This window comes from Sminthopsis crassicaudata, chromosome 3 (genome assembly GCF_048593235.1).
Source record: "Sminthopsis crassicaudata isolate SCR6 chromosome 3, ASM4859323v1, whole genome shotgun sequence".
NCBI lineage: Eukaryota > Metazoa > Chordata > Mammalia > Dasyuromorphia > Dasyuridae > Sminthopsis > Sminthopsis crassicaudata.
The window spans coordinates 483,051,951-483,070,070 of NC_133619.1; the positions used below are offsets into that span (position 1 = coordinate 483,051,951).

Below are 18,120 nucleotides of genomic sequence, written 5' to 3' on the forward strand. Positions count from 1 at the left end.
TATTTTTAAAGGTTTAAATTGCTTGCATGCAGCAAATTTTGAAACAAAATCACATAATAGGGAATAAATGGTATCAAGATAGTAAAAAAAAAAAAGTAACAATGACTTTTGTTTTGTGCTTTTAGGCCGATTTGGTCAAACAACTCCACCTCTTGTTGATTTTCTTAAGGACATTTTAAGAAGGTATCCAGAAGGAGGACAGATTCTTAAGGTACAGAGTACAATATTGGTTTGTGTTAGATAAACTAGGTTTATGAGAATATTTTGATCATTCATTTAACTTCAAATCTCATTTTTGAAAGGTACCTCAGAAATAATCCAGTCCAGTGTATACTTGAACAGACATTCCTTTTAAGATATTCTTACCAAATGGACACCTGACTTGAGGACCACTAGGGATAGGGAAATTGAGGCTCCTTAGACAGCCTTTTGTTGAACACCTCTAATTGGTAAAAGAAATCTTACCATGCACTGAACTTAAATATGCTTCTTTGAAATCATTTCCCTTAGTTTTACCTCTTTTGGACCACATAGAACAAGTCTTAAATCCTGTTCTGTTTGACTAAGGGTCACGTACATGAAGAGATCTATCAGTTCTTGACTCTCTCTCCATACCAAGTTTTCATTTTTGGAGGTTAAATATCCCTGATTCCTTTGATTAAATCTGGCATGGTATCAAATTTCCTTACTATTTTGGTTGACTTCTAGACCAACTCTAGTTTGTTAATGCGTTTCATAAAGTGTCATGTCCAGAAATGAGTGCAGTTTTTTATTCTTCCCCAGTGACACCTCATTCAAAGCGGACTCTTATCCTTAGTTGTAAACAACCTACTTCTTTTATTATGCCTCTTAGAGGCAATGGGTGGCACATGGGATAGAGAGTTTAGCATGGAGTAAGGAAGACCTGAATTCCTATTTCTCTCCTTAGAAACTTAATAATTGTGTGATTTGTGGCAAATCATATAACCTTTGTGCTTCAGTTTCCTCAAATGTAACTTGGAGATAATAACAACTACCATTATAGGGTTATTGTAAGGGTCAAAAGAGATATCTTTTGTAAAAAGTTCTTAGTACGGTTCCTGGCATGTAGTAGGTGCTATGTAAATGCTTATCACATCCTTTCTCTAAGAAGGCTAATATCATACAGCTTTGTTTATTTGTCATTTGATACTCTTGACTCAATTGCATTTCACAAAACTTCCAGATCTTTTAAATAATACTATTACTTAGTTTATTCTTCCCCAAACTTCTTTTTTTTTCATTTTTTAAAGTCAGAGTACAAGACTTTACCTGTTTCTATTAATTTTTCTCATTATATTCAACTCATTTTTCCAACATGTTAAGATTTTTCTGAGCCTGTTGTCAAATATGTTAGCTCTCCTTATCATTTTTATGTCAATTTTAGATGTGGTAAATTTGTTTTTCTTTGTTTTTATCCAAGTAGTTGTCAAAAATGTTGAACAGTATTAGGATAAGGACAGCTCTCTGGGGTACTTCATCTCTAAATCTGCCAAATTAGCTTTGATTCACTGATTCATTCTTTGTGTAGGGTCATTCAAGTGGTTTTAAAGTAACTGTTCTCTCATCTAACCCACTTCTTTCTGTCTTGCCAATAAGGATAGTATAAGTGACTTTTGTCAGATACTTAGATGAACCCAATTATATCACAGCTAGAGGATTCTCATGTCAAATAAGAAAATGTTAATCTGGCATGAGCTGTTAGGATAAAGTCAGGTTGGCTACTGAGGTTCTACTTTTGCCCTTCTTTTTAGGGATTGAAATCACAATAAATGGGTTATACTTTGAATATTGTTCCTTTCCATTTTGGGAAAATGGGGACAAAGTGTATTGTTAGTGATTCACCAATGATTTCTGCTATTTCATTCAAAACTTGGCATGTAGTTTATTTGACATATTGACTTAAAATTGCTTAGACTAGTTAGGATGTTTCTTAATGTCTTTCTTCTTTCTTGTCTAGAGTTTATAGGATGATAGATTTATAGATCTAAAGTTGGAAGGCATTTCAGAGGTGTTAAAATTGTAGTGGGTGGCACTTAGTAGTGTGGAACAGAACAATGCTGAAATAGATGATCAATAATTAATTGTATATTGGCTTTGAAAAAGTAGCATATAAAGTAGTATATTGCAAGATGGACATAAAAAGTCTACTTGTGAAATAAAGTTCATTTTGGGTATATTTTTATGGTTAGGAATTAATTCAGAATGCAGAAGATGCTGGGGCCACAGAGGTTAAATTTTTATACGATGAAACTCAATATGGAAAAGAGACACTCTGGTCAAAAGATATGGAGCAGTATCAGGGTAAGTATAGTTAATAAAGGCCAAATTTTGTTTTATAATTAACACTAACTTAAAATTAACACTTTTGTAATTAAAACTATTTAATTTCTCCACTCAGCAATATATAATAACTATAATTAATATCTACCTCTGCTGCCAAGTGTTAAAGAAGTGCTTTTACTGGATGATATTTTAAAAAAAATCTTGAAGCTCAGCTTTATATTGTGCTCTGATAAATACTTCTTAATATAAACAAGACAAAGGAATGTCATCATATGTTTCTCCCCAAGTCTATATGTGTACTTCTGACTACTTTTTAATGCTCTTCAATTCTTCTATGTTTAAAATTTTTTTGGTTGGACCTATATAGGTAGGGAGGGTGATAAGAATATAAAAGTTAAAAGGAAGTCCTGATTGGAGAAATTTCTCCTCTCCACAACATTACAGTTAGTCCTTAGACTTTGAAGTATTTAAGTATCTAAATAGCAGTTTTTTTTTTTTTTAAGGAGACGTCAACTTTGAATTCTAGTCAGTGGAAAGATTTTAATACTTCTGGTTACATCAGGGAAATTTTTCAAAGAATAAAGAAGTAATCAGTTCACACTTTTGTGGACAAGTGTGTTAAAAGATTTTTGCCAACCTCAAAAATTTTTATAAACACTTTTTAAAATGCCTATGAAGACACAAAATTATTATTAAATGTTAAATATTTATTATAGTTAATCTTAAATTAACAATGTGATAGATATTTATATTATGTGTTATAAATACATTTTCTGGTACATTAAAGTTTCTAGTATAATCATTATATATCTAGGTAAGTGGCATAGTGAATAGAGTACTGGGCTTGAATTAGAAAGACTTGAATTTAACTCTTGTATCTTGTGTGATCTTAGGTAAGATTCTGTTTCCTTACATGTAAAATTGGGGGGAGAATTGGGCTGAATAGTCCATATGGTTCCTTTCAGCTCTAAATCTGTGGTCCTATGTGATTCTCCCCTTCCCTTTTTAGCTATTTTATTGGCCTTCAAGCATAACTGTATTAGTTAAATGTTATATTTGAGAAGCAGTGTAGTATGACTGGCTTCAGAGTCAATGACCTGGATTCAACTCCTGCCTCAAACAGGATAGCCCCAATTTCATGTATTCTCTCCAGTTTTTAATCATATGCCAATGAAATGTTCTAGAAATGGAGGACATGATATCACAAAGGATAGAAATTGAAAAAAAAATCCACAAAGAATGGAAAATCATAAGACTGAAGAAACATTTTTATAACTTAGAAAAGAAAACCTATATTACTAACTCATTATTTGTCTTTTAGTTTTTATTCCAGATCTCTTGATGTATTCTGTTTTTCTGTTTGGTGCTGATGAATTTTTCTCAGTAGTGGTACACCATAGTCATCATATTTTTATAACTATTATAATGTGTGCATGTCTTACCTCTCTTATTTTTTCTCCGTAGTATTTCATTTTTCAAATACAAATAGAGTTTTCAGCATTCATTTTTTGTAAGATTTTAAAATCCAGTTTTTTTCTCCTCTCTTCCTAACATCCCCTCCAACAGCAATAATCTTTTCCTCTCATATTAGCCAATCTAAAATTACCTCTCATTAAATTTTAATTTACTTGAGGGCAGTAGGCTTTGCTTCCTATATTTTTGATTACACATTGATTTAGCACAGTATACATAGTATATGCTTAGTTAAGATTACTTGAATGAAAGTTTCTTAGTAGGCCGTAGGTCCTCTTAAATCAAAGGGGTAATTTCTTTTACTTGTGTTTATGAACTTGTTATTACTATTTGTGATAACTCCAAAGGAAGAACATCTAGATTACTAGATTATTAAATCTAATAAATTAATTAAATTTAATTAATGATTTAATTAATTGATTAAATTAAGCATAATTTTTCTAATACTTGGTTGTACATTCAATAGTGATTAGAGAAAATTTTCTTACAAAAAAAGAGAATAAGATTAGAGAATATCTTTAGAAAGGAGTGGATAAGATGAAGTTTAAAAACCTCAGTTTCATCATTTGTGAAGATTAAATGAGTTGGCCTAGAAGATTTTATAAATTCTTCATGAGCTCTAGTTTCTATAAAAAATTATAAATTTATACTTGTTCAGGCATGTCCTTTAAGCTTATTCTGTGAGCAAGTTTAATCTTTTTCCAGATGGGTTTTTGCAAATGGATTGTGGAAATGGAAATCAAAAGCTAACATGGTATAATAGGCCTGGAGCTTTAGTTTATGCTGAGCACTAGCAAATAGTGTGTTTTGGGTCAGTCATCCCAATTGATGAGGCTTAGTTCCTTATTTCTGAAATGGTTAAATTGGTTCAGATGACCTCTGAGTTCCTTTCAGCTATAATTTTTGTGACTGAATTTTTATGAGTCTAGAAACTTGTTGATATTATGACTTCTCAGCTTTTGATAATTAAAAATGCTGTTAAAATGGTCTTAGAAGAAAATTGCTATTTCTTTCTCAAAAGTTTATTTTTTGGAGGCAGCTAGGGGGTGCAGCAGATAGAGCACCAGCCCTTGAAGTCAAGAGGACTTGAGTTCAAATGTGGTCTCAGACATTTAACACTTCCTAGATGTGTGATTCTGGGCAAGTCACTTAATCCCAATTGCCTCAGCAAAAGTTTAATTTTTTTGTGTGTGCCATGTTATTTAAGGAAATAAAAATAAAATACTGCATTAAACTCAGAGATGCAACTGTAAGTTGATAAAACTTAAAAAATAAAAATGACCGGAGATTGTTAGTTAAAATAAGTATTATATGTCTTCTTTTAAAGTTGTCACCCTTAAAGATTATATACTTATTTTAATGATGCTTTTGTAATACAATTTCTGGAACTTTTTTTTCCATTTGTCTTTGGATCTTGTTTGTGAGCTGTGATAGGAGTAATAGCTGCCATGTAGGCTAGTTTAGTTTTTCCTTAAAATAAGTTGAAACTGTCATTGAGACTTAATTGGCTCATGAGACTAAGGCTTGGGCTGTTGACTTAGTTTTCTGGTGGCCTAAATGCAAAACAACAACAATAAAGCTGTACAAGGAGTCAATTGCACTTTTCTCAGGTTTCTGACTGGTAGATCACCATAGAGGGATACCTAACTAAATCAATGTCATATACTTGCTAAGTATCCTGTCCTTGCTTTGGGCATGTAAACTTAACTTTTCTTAAGCAATAGATGTTCTATGAGCATCTCATTTCATTCCAATTTAATTTTTAATGTGTACAACCAGACGAGCCTGATTAGTCCTGGCCCATATCATTAGCTAAATAAGAAAATTCTTTAATATTCACTTGATTTCCCTTCCTAAATTGGGTACATTTCCCTCTTGAATGTATTTTTAAGAGAAGTAATTTGTCCTTAAGATTAAAAAAATTGTCACATGTTATATCTTAAAAAATTTGGAAAAGTGAAGGAGGCAGTTTCAAAGAAATCCTAATTTAAAAATATGACAGAAACTTTGCTTAAGTAATGAATTGTACTAAGAACTTTAGATATATAGATGAAAACCAAACAATTCTTGTTTTTAAGAAATTTATGTAATGCACTAGAATAGAACACATACATGAATAGGTCTTACAGGTATAGGAAATATCAAAAAAAATTTGAGCAATCAAAGTTTTGGAAACATAAGGCTTTCTATGGTGACTGTTTTGAATGAAATTGCCTTAATTTTGATGCATAAATTCTATTATGTTTTTAAAAATACCATCTTTTTTTTATTAAATGTGATATAAAAATCAAGCTGAATTGGGGTGATTTTGCAAATTGCCAAAAGGCTCTTCATTGTGTAGGATTCATTTTAGGCTCTCTTCAATTAATGAGCTCCTCTAATGCAGTCAAAATAATTTACAAAAATTATTTAATTATAATTTTAAGAAAGTATTTATTCCATAAAACTAAGTATGCTTATAATCAACTTTTTAGTTATTTAATTTCTTGACATCTAAATACTTTCTTTTCTCAGTTTCTGTTACTGTTATTTTTCTATGATAGAAATAATAATGTTTTATTTTATCAGAAAAGCAATCAAAATTAAACCTCTTTTATATCGTCTCACCATAAGGGTAACTATAGGCAGACAAGGACCTCAATTTTACTCTAATGGAACCAAATAATCTGAATTTTATTTTCTTTTGAATATTCTCCTTATAATGTGTACCTTCCATTTATAGGTTCTGCACTTTATGTATACAACAATGCAGTTTTTACTCCTGAAGATTGGCATGGCATTCAGGAAATAGCAAGGAGCAGAAAAAAGGATGATCCACTAAAAGTTGGAAGATTTGGAATTGGTTTTAATTCAGTATATCATATAACAGGTATAGATTTGACTTCATAAGTCTCTTATTAAAAATTGTTTTAGCCTAAATGATAAACTTTAAATTCTGACTTAACAATTATTCAACTTAGGCCACAGTAACCGCCTTTGGATTGCATTAAAAAAGTTATTACCCACTTGATATCTTATTTGCTATCTTTCATGAAGTTGGTGAAGTTTTTAGCCTATAGCTATGAATTGAGTTTAAGGATGCAGTTTTGGAATAATGCATATGCATCAAACTTGGTCACCTGGAACCAAATTACCAAACCATAATAAAATGTAAATATTTTAACAAAATAAATATAAATATAACACAACATAAATAATGTTAATCTGTGGTTTTCTAAGTTAATATGCATCCTTCAGAAATCCTTTTCTTTCTAAGTTTGACACCACTGGAACAATATTAGTATTGAATGTAGCTACCAATTTTTTTAACATTATAATTTTTTTTCTGACGACCAAGAATAACCAAAGTCTATTTTAAATCACATGAAGGATCGTTGTAGTCTATGGAAAGTTTTAAATAAGGGACTTCTGAAGATTTGTATTGGAGAAGAGGGAACCCAAGAGGGCAAAGAGAACCTTGTAAAAAAAGGGAAAAGAACATAGGACATGTATGTATATATGGAAACAATTTAATCTTCCACATTAGAGAGAGATAAGAGCAGGATCAATTCATCAGAAGATTCTGAAAGCTGTACTAAGAAATTTAGACTTGTTCTAGTAAGCAGCAAGAAGCTATTGGCTATTTATTTCCTACTGTAGTAATTTTGACTATATTTCTTAGTTTTTATAGACAAAATTGGTAGCATTCATCTTGATTATTATACCTCCTTGTGGTTGACCTGTGTGCTTGAGGAAAGCTCTGAACATGTATGAAAAGTTTGATTGGCAAATGAATTGCATTTCAGTTTATAAAATTTTATGAAATAGCAACCATCAGTATCTCAGATTTTCAGGGACAGGCTTTATTTAAAAACAGTCTATTCATTGTGCCTCGAAATTATTAAAATACTTTGGAAATTAGTAAGGGAAGGAAGAAGAAAAGAAAGGGAGAGAAAAGATAGAGGGAGAATGCTAAATCTGAGAATTGTTTTGTAATTGTTACTTTCTTATAATTTATGTTAGAGATTGATTTCAATCACTTTATGGACATAAATTTCAGAATTATTCACATATTTTCACATTTTTCTTTATAGATGTCCCTTGTATTTTTAGCGGTGACCAGATTGGAATGTTAGATCCTCATCAAACCCTTTTTGGCCCTCATGAATCAGGACAGTGTTGGAATCTAAAAGATGACAGTAAAGAAATTAGTGAATTTTCAGACCAGTTTGCACCATTCATTGGTGTTTTTGGAAGCACCAAGGAAACTTTCTTAAATGGCAACTTTCCTGGAACTTTTTTTCGTTTCCCTCTTCGTCTTCAACCTTCACAACTGAGTAATAATCTGTACAACAAGCAAAAGATTCTTGAGTTGTTCGACTCCTTCAGAGCAGATGCAGATACTGTGCTGCTCTTTCTGAAAAGTGTGCAGGATGTCTCCTTACATGTTCGAGAAGCTGATGGAACAGAGAAACTGATATTTAGGGTAACAGCTAGTGAGAATAAAGCTTTGAAACATGAGCGACCCAATTCCATCAAAATATTAGGGACGGCTATAAGTAATTATTGTAAAAAGGTTCCAAGCAACAGCATTACATGTGTAACATATCACATAAATATAGTTTTGGAAGATGAGAGTACTAAGGATGCACAAAAAACATCTTGGCTGGTGTGTAACAGTGTGGGTGGTCGAGGAATTTGCAATGAGCTTGATTGTTTGGCTGATGACTTGAAATTTGTCCCAACCATTGGCATAGCTATGTCTTTATCAAGCAGTGAAGAAGAAACAGGAGCTATATCTGATTTCTCAGGAAAAGCATTTTGTTTTCTTCCTTTACCACCTGGTGAGGAAAGTAAAACAGGTCTCCCAGTTCATGTTAGTGGCTTCTTTGGTCTCACTGACAACCGTAGAAGTATAAAGTGGAGAGAGTTGGATCAGTGGCGAGATCCAGCAGCATTGTGGAATGAACTTCTTATTGTGAATGTTGTTCCAAAAGCATATGCTACTCTGGTCTTAGATTCTGTAAAACGGCTGGAGACTGAAAAAAACTCAGACTTTCCCTTGTCTGTTGAGATTATTTATAAACTTTGGCCTGAAGTGAGCAAAGTTAAAGTACACTGGCAACCAATTATAGAACCTCTCTTTAAAGAGCTATTTCAGAATGCAGTTATTTATTCAATCAGTAATCACTGGATAAAGTTGGAGCAGGCATATTTCTCAGAACTAGATGAAAGCTTGGAATACACAAAAGCTGTGCTCAACTACCTCCAGAGCTCAGGGAAACAGATTGTCAAAGTACCAACAAATATTTTTAATGCAGTTCAGCTTACAGCTTCGAGTGCTAAACCTGTGAAGAAAGTGACTCCTGCTTTAGTACGACAAGTATTGAAGAAACATGGACACTCAGGCACTGCTGCTGAAAAGCTGTACCTTTTAGAATTTGTGCTCTCAGATGTAGCTTATCATGAATTGCTTGGGTTAGATCTTCTTCCTTTACAAAATGGAAATTTTATTCCCTTTTCTTCATCTGTATCAGATCAAGATGTAATTTATATTACCTCAGAAGATTATCCAAGGTATAATTTCTACTACTTTAATTTGGTTTCATTTTTTTTGTATTGATTTCGTCTATTTGTTTTAGAGATAATTTGTAGAGAAATTGTAAAAATAAAGAAATCCATGTGTTTATGTTTTAAAATTATAGTTAAAATTTAAAATTTAAAAATTAGATCAGTTATTTTTTGAGACTAGCTTTCAATGTATAATGTACAAATTATATGTATATTAATTTTATGTATGGAATTTCTTCATAACTTAGTTTTAATCACTTGAATTCAATTGATAATTTAAAAAATGAAATTTTTGATAATTTGAATAGGAAAATTAATCATCTTACTTTTAAGGTATTTATCTTCTTAAATTGGCCATGGTCTATACTATTTATACATTTTAAAGCAAATATGAAACCTAAAAAAACCTGATATGTCTTAATTATTACATATTAATTTTTATAAAATATTTGGTAGCTATAATAAACTTTAAAAAAAAACTTGCATAAAATTTTGAAATTGGATTTATATATCCTGTGGATTTTTGAAAGCTATAATAATTTACCTTTTTTTCCCCTTTGGCTTCTTTTAGGTCCCTTTTCCCAGGTCTTGAAGGAAGAATTATTTTAGATGACTTAAAACCCCAAATTCTTGCTTCTTTAAAGGAAGCTGCTCAAACTCGAGGTATGCTAGTGTTCTGCTGTTTAAAATAAGCTTGGTTGGATAGTATATAAGTAATTTTTCTAGTTTCCATGATAATTATATTTCAAGAGAAGTTTGCAGAAGTAACTAGATATTCCATAAAAATAAGTAAGTACACAAAGAGTTCTCAGTTATGGAGGGTTTTTCCCTCCACAAATGACTGCTGATTCTGAAGTAGAAAATTCTCTTCAGGTTATCAAAATTTTGTTAGGTTTTTCATTATTAACAGTATAAAAGTTTATATTGTGCAGTTCCTGACACATAGTAGTTGTTTAATAAATGCTTGTTATTTAATTACACATAGAATAGCTCAATTTAATATTCTATTCTTAAGAAATTGTAATAATTGGGACAGGAGGTAGACTAGAGTTTTCATTTATAATATATGTAGAAAAAATTGCCAAGTAAATTTACAATATTAAAAACATTTCAAAAGGAAATATTGATTTGCTTATAAGAACAAATAGTTTTAAATATATTATTTATGAATAGTTATAGACCAACTTATTGTTTTTCTTTCTTGTGAAATATTCCATAATTCTGACTTTCACAATACATACTTTTCCCCTAAATAGTCTAGATAATCTAGATTTTACCACATATTTTGTGAAATGTAGAAACATAATATATTTTGTGTCAGAACTTGCATTTATATATTGGTTCTGTGATTTATAACCTGTGCAATCTTTAGTCAAGCTACTTTATATCAAAGATATTAGAGTTCTCATTTCTAAAATAAGAGTATAGGGTTATATGATTTTAAGACACTTTGAATTGTAAATATATAGATCCTAGGATTTCTTAAGGTTTCTTCTAACTTTGAATTCTATGATTCCAAGTTGAAACGTCTTTTATGCATATTTTTTCTTTATGTTATAAAGTAGCATGGTTATTGATAGATAAAAGTTAGTACTAAGTTCAGCAATTGATATCATTTAGTCATTCTGACAGAAAAACCCAAGAAAATTTATTTTTAGTATCTCATGATTATAGAGTTTTTCCATCATGAGTACTGTGGTAATATCTGGTATTTCAATGTTTAATAGTAATAACAGTAATAACAGTAATAATAATGATGAGAATTCTCCCAAAGTGCTTCATATAAATTATCTTATTTGATGCCTTATAAAGTAGGCAGAATGGATTATTCTCGTTTTTCAGATGAGGGAGATGTCATAAGTGTATAAATTATGGAGTCAGGATAAGAACTGTATTCTTTTGATTCTTAGTTTGCTTTTATATCTGTTACACTTAATTCCATAGGACTGCCATTTAATGCTGTAGTTGTAACATTTTACTTGAAATTATTAGTTCCATGGAAATATAGACACAGAAAAGCAGTTTTCAGGAGTGTCAGGAAAAGATTGTTTTCTAGAGTTATAGGACAGTATATGCTTGACCTATGTATGAGTGATATATCCCTTAGTTATCTCTAGTTTTTAGGACCAGGATATACTGCTTTTAAAAATCATAAAAAATAGTACAGTTTTATTGGGTGACCTCTCTGTTTCTTCTTGATCAGCCTCTATGAAAAATGGTTGCTATTCTTTATTATGTGTGATGTATTTATCTTAAGTAAGGTCCTTAAGTTAATTTAAATTTAGAGGTTATACATCCTTATCCTTTGATTGTAGAGAATGTGATGATTTTTCACAAAGGTGTAGCCTTTAGGTTTCATGATAGAAGGAATGAAGCTTGGGAAGCCCAGTGTATAGAGTGCTGTTCCTGGAGTCAGGACAACTTTAGTTTATATCTGGCTTCAATGAATGTGTGATCCTGTTTAAGTTGTGTAACTTTTATTTTCTGCAGTTTCCTCAACTGCATAAAGTAATGATTTTTTAAAAAAAGGATTGTTGTGCAAATCAAATGTGATGATATTTATGCATATTTACAATATTCATATTTAGCACAATGCCTGACACGTAGTAGGTACTTAATAAATGCTTTTCTCTTCCCCTTCCCTCCTTTTTATGAATCTAGATGGTAAGTCATGTCAACTAGTCAGCTAACATTTATTATGTTAATGTTTATTATGTTCAACTACTATGTACAAGGCACTATGCTAAACACTATTAGAAAGTATTAAAAATGCAGTCCCTTCTCTTATGGGAGAGTTCATAATTTAATGGACAAGACAATATGCAAATAACTATGTATAAAGAAGAGCTGTAAAGGTTAAATTGGGAATAGTTTCAAAGGGAAGGCACTAAGATCAAAACTGGGAAATTGTTTTTGCACAAGGTGAGACTTCAATTGAGACTTAAGGAAGCCAGAAAAGTTAGAAGTAGAAATGAGGAGAAATTTCCATGCATGAGTAACACCAAGTGAAAATGTATGAAGTCAAGAGATGGATTGTTGTGTTTATGAACAGCAAAGTTGCCAGTGTTATTGGATTGAAGAATATATACTTGGAGGGAAATAAGATGTAAGAAGACTGAAAACGTAGGAAAGAGTGAAATTATGAATAGCTTTAAAAGATGAATGGAGGAATTATGTATGATCTTTGAGGTAATAAGGAGTCACTGGGGTTTATTGAATTAGAGTGTAGTGTGGCAGCCTTGTCCTTTAGGAAAACCAATTTGACAGCTTTGTAGAGGTTGAATTGACATAAGACAAAGAGATCAACTCAAAAAGTTATTGTAATAAAGGCATAATAGAAGATGTTCACATTAGTGTAGTTGCAAAGTTTTAGAAGAACATGCCAATATTCTTGATGTTATGAAATAGAATCAATTTGATTGATAACAGATTGGATAATGTATGGTGAGAGAGTGAAGAATCAAGGCTCACTGATATTGTGAGTATGGGTGATTATTTATAGTAGTGGAGAAGCTAAGAAAAAAGGTTTGTTTTGGTAGAAAGATACTAAATCCATTTTTAGATCGTTGAGTTTAGATGTCTCTCTGGGATGTCCAATAGATAATTTGGAGATGTGAGACTGGAATCTTGAGAGATAGGTGAAGGCTGTACAAATAGGTCAGAGTCATAAGATAACAAAAAATGATAATTGAAATTCTGGAAGCTGATGATAGCACCAAGTGAAATAGTACTTATAAATAAGAAAGCCCACAATTGAGCATTGGGGAATACCTGTGTTTTGCCATTATCTAGAAGAGGATACTGCAAAAGAGGTAGAATGCTAATACAGATAAGAAGTGAACCCAGGAGAGAGTAATGTCATGAAAACCTAGAAAGAAGAGAATATCAAGAAAATGGGTGAATGACAGTGACAGACTACAGAGAAATCAAGAAGGAAGAGGATTGACAAAAAGGCCATTAGATTTGCCAATTAACAATTCCTTAGTAACATTAAAAAGAACAGTTTCAGTTGAATGAGTTTAGAACCAGACTGGAAATAGTTAAGAATAGCATGAGAAGAAAAGATGGGGGAGAGGAAGAAAGCTGTTGTAGACAGATGATCTTCTTAAAGAGGTCAATCATAAATGGGAGGAGAAATATAAGGTGATAGGTAGTGGGGATGGATACATTGTAGACAATTTTTTTGAGGATGAGAGAATCAAGGGTATGCTTGTAAGTAGTAGGGAAGCAACTATTATACAGATAATGATTGAAGATAAATTAGTGAGTCAGTAGGGAGGATGGAGGGGGAAATCTGGTGGACAAAACAGGATGGAAAGGGTTCTCTCCTCTTGTACATCTAGAAAGGTTAACTTAAGCATAGAGAAGAGCTATTTCATGTTAAATAGTAGTAAAAGTGGGAGAAGACTTCTGAGGAATATGAGATGATGAAGAACAGGGGAGAAGAGGGAGATTTTGATGAATAGGCTCATTTTTCCCCCAGTGAGATACATGACAGAGTTCTCAACTGAGGGGACGGGGGTAGATGAGCTTTGAGATTTGGAGACTGAGATTGTGAATCAATAAGTGGAATGTGAAATGATTACTTTGTTGTAGAACCCTAGTTGAGATTATGTAACATAAATTTGTGGTTTTATTATTTTATTCAGCTTTGTTAAGCAGCATTATAAGTAGACAGTGTATGCAAAGATAGTGTATGATGGGAGTAATTCATAGTTGGAGTTTGAAAGGGTAAGATCTTCAATAATACAAAGATTCAAAAAATTGAAAGAAGACAGTGTAGAGTTGAACTGGCTTATCACAGGGAGGGATCTGTGCTTTTTTATTTTCCTCATAAGTAAAATTAGATCATCAGATTAGTTGCTTTCTGAAGGACTTCTGGGTTGAAGATTCTGTGACTTATTGATATACTTCTAAGATCATATCTAAGCTTTTCACACAGTAGATATAACATATATCTTTTAACATCCAAATATTTTTGTTTTAATCATGTTTGTGTGAAAATCATCCTTTCTAAGAATGAATTTGATTATATTCTAGCTCAACAACCTCTCTGGGGATATTCAGGTATGCTTATTGATTGAACATTGTGCAATTTGAAGCCTGGTGTTTGTTTGCTTTTGGATATTTCCTCATTCTTTAAACTGTCAGAAATTAAATTTATTGCTAGATTTTATATGATAACTTTTAAAATTTGTATTGCTTTTAAAACAGACACATGCATATAGTAATTTAAGTATTTTTGTTCCACATAACTGCATAAAAATTCAAATTACTGATTTGAGTATGTATAAAGGAACTAATTCACTGACTTTAAAATTTAAGATACACTTAGCCTGAAATAAATTATATGTTAGTATTAGGATTATCTGATGCAACTATAGTCTGATTCTAAATACCCAGAACAAAGAGGAAAAAAAAGTCTTTGGAATAATGTGTGTGATAATAGGGTATGGCACAAACAAACTTTTTATGCTACGAAGTAGGGTGATATAGAAAAAAATGGCATAGGAGCAAAATGCTAAGTTTTTGGTATGCTGCTGCAGAGGAAAAGAGTTAGATTTTTGATTCATCCATAATTTGTGATTTTTTTTCTTTGTGAACACATTGCCATTTTTTAAAAATAAGAAAGTCAATGAAAAACTAGGATTTTACTGCTTTGTAGAAATTGACTTTATTGGATTGTATCTCATTCCATTAAATAGGGAATAACAATATCAGAAATAGCTTAGAATTAGCATGTTAGTTATTGACTAATATAATTTAAATGCTAATATTATTAAATTTGCTTTCAAGCTTTTACTAAAAGTGAAATAGAATAAATACTGCAATTATATAAATTATAGCCAAAGACTTTGAACAATGAAAAACATCAGTGATAATTCAGTTATAATAATAGTTTGTCAAGGAGCTGTGAATTCAAGTACTTATGCATGTCATTAAACAGAATTATAGACCAATAACAATAGTGCATTTATAGTGTATTGAGAACCACACATTTATACTCTAATTTGTAACTTATTGTCCTAGATTAAATTATATTTGCATTTGTTGCTTCTGAGTTTTCCTTGAAGCCATTGAGATCACTGAATGTTAGTTCGTTTTTTAGGAATATAGGACTCAACCTAAAATTAATGAGATGTCTTATTAAGCTTTTGCTATATTTGTATGAGAAACAGTGAAATACTTTGTTCCTTATAAAGCATTATAGTGAACTACTATAAAACATTAAATTAAAGCTGCCATTGCTAACCACCACTTCAGTGATTTAAAGATTTGTGATTTCCTCAATTCAGGACCTTCCTGTAGTGGTATAGATTACAGCTTTTCATTTTAGTGGAGTATCTTTAAGATGCCAGGAAAAATTCCTTAATAATGAGAGCTATTTAAAAAAAATGAACTGGACAATCTCTGAACATAGCATGGAGAGAGATCTAGTTTTAGAGACTGAAAATATCAGTTCATGCTCTATCTCTGATACTTATTACCTTAGACTTTCCCTGCCCTTGGTTTCATTATTTGTGAAATGAAAGGGTTGGAATAGGTAGCCTCTTTTCAACTCTAGGTCTATGATCTTATGAGTCTGTGAAGATAGTGATTTTCCCCTAATTGGAAGTCTGCAGTGAGAAGGTGAATGACTATGTGATTCCAGACCTGTTGTGGCCAAATAACTCATACCCCATTACTAACTCTAGGGTATGAAAATGTTTTTCTCTGATTTTGGGTACTGAGCCAATCTAAACTGGTTCTTAGGTGATATATGTAGAGCCAATTGCTAAGTCCCTTGGGCTTTTCTAGCTTTTTCTTTTAGAATTTTTGAGATCTTGCTTCTGCTGGAATATGTTTTGAAAATACAGAGTTAGGTATTCACTTAAGTGAATGTTAGGTTTTTTTTTTTTTTTTTTTTACACAAGCAGAAAATCAGGGTGAATTATTGAAATATGATTCTTATAATCTTAAATACTTGTAATAGAGCTGCTAATTAGACAAGAAAATCTAAATTTCTTGGAATACTCAGAATTTGAGGTATTTTGAATTTGTAACTGAGCTTTTTTGTTTTAATTTAAAAATATATATTTTATAAAAATATGCTTTTTTTACCTTGGTAAAAATAAATGTTAGATATAGGAGTGATTTCATTGTCTTGTAGGGTAAGGAAAATTATGTGTCAGTGTAAATCAACAACTTTTCTATAACTTACACTCTTAAAGAATTGCTTAGAGTATTGGCAAGTTTAGTAACTTGCCTAGAATTACACAGCTAATATGTGTTGAAGATGGGAGTTAAACCGTGGCTTCAGGACCAGATCTCTATCCAGCAGATCACACAACCTCTTACAAATGAATGTTAACCATAATTTAGTCTCTGGATTATACTCAGAATCTTGTAGTAGTTTAAAGTTATTATTATAATGTAAGAGATTATATTGATTTGTACTGAATGCCAGAATTTATCTGAGTTGAATTTTTATATTATTATGTGCAAGAATCTTTTTAGACTAAAAAATTCTTTTATTTCATAATCTATTTGACCATCTAGTGAAACCTGTAGACTTATGCTGAAAATAATATTTTGAAATAATTGAAGGACATGCTAAGTTTCAATTTAAGGTTAGTGAAAATAAAGATTTTCTTTTTTGCTCTCGTAATTCATGGATTCCCTGAAACCTACCCATAGCTTCTTTGAACCACAGTTTAAGACTCCATAATTTAGGCACACCAGATATTTTTGGCCTTTTTGATACATGAGAAAAAATTCTCTCTCAATTTCCTATAAACATATTTTCTAGTGAATTTTTACGGGAAATTATTGATGATATGTAATGTTTAAGACCACAGAAAACTAATGATTTATAAAAAAAATTCTATAAAATTCTATTGATAACATTGCATAACTGGAATTATTTTTGAGGAAAAATTAATTCATTGTTTTTTGTACTTACTAACCCTAGGGTATGAAAATGTTTTTCTCTGATTTAACAATTTTGCTATAATTAAAATCAACTAATTTAAACTTGGTGAGAATTCAAAGCAATAAAACAAAAGAGAAATCAGGACTTCAAATTTGCCTAAGATGCTTAAGTTTTTGCTTCCCTAGTGTGGTTTTACTTGAGCATGATTGGTGTGTTAGCTAGCTGCATGTTGTTTGTGCTTCTGTTATAAAATGACATTTTTTCATATTAGTTCCTGACAATTTGACCATAAATAAAGTATATATTTTATGGATTGCTATAATCTGTATAAGATATTATACAAGATTGTTTGCTGGATGAACATTATACTTACCTATTGCAAATATCAGATATTAGTAACCTATATATAACAATCAGGACTTTGTTGTTATTCTTGTTTTTTGGTCATTTTCATGTATATAAAATATGCTTCTTTATATAGTCTTCAGATTCTGTGACCTCACTTCAGAATTTCTTTCAGTGACTGTGTTAAAGAAAATTATTTCAATTACAAGTAACAGAATAAAATGATACTGTTTTAGAGAAAATACATTAATGAATAATCTTCCTTTACTCAAATAAATTTTTTAAAAAGTAAATTGTATTGATAGTTCTGATTTAGAAGTAATCATATTAAAAAGACTTATTTTTGGATCTAATTTACATTTATTTCTGAATGTCACTTTTAATATTTCAAAATAATTATCAACTATGTTGAAGAAAAGATATTTAAATAGTAGAAAATTTTTAGTTTATTATGGTTTAAATCTCTACTTCAAACATCATCTTTTTATTTCAGCTTTTCCTTATATTGTGTTTAGCTATTGGAAAAATATAACTTA

General features: G+C 31.0%; 1 protein-coding gene across 4 annotated transcripts in view; it reads left to right on the top strand.

Moving 5' to 3' along the window:
• The window catches only part of SACS (sacsin molecular chaperone), an 80,330-nt gene that overhangs the window by 47,909 nt on the left and 14,301 nt on the right, over nucleotides 1–18,120 (top strand). For all 4 annotated transcript variants that reach the window (XM_074303660.1, XM_074303661.1, XM_074303662.1 and 1 more), the window contains 5 exons: nucleotides 126–211; nucleotides 2,211–2,322; nucleotides 6,500–6,646; nucleotides 7,851–9,333; nucleotides 9,899–9,990. In XM_074303660.1, the coding sequence (XP_074159761.1) occupies nucleotides 126–211; nucleotides 2,211–2,322; nucleotides 6,500–6,646; nucleotides 7,851–9,333; nucleotides 9,899–9,990 (1,920 nt within the window). The remainder of the gene's footprint in view (nucleotides 1–125; nucleotides 212–2,210; nucleotides 2,323–6,499; nucleotides 6,647–7,850; nucleotides 9,334–9,898; nucleotides 9,991–18,120) is intronic.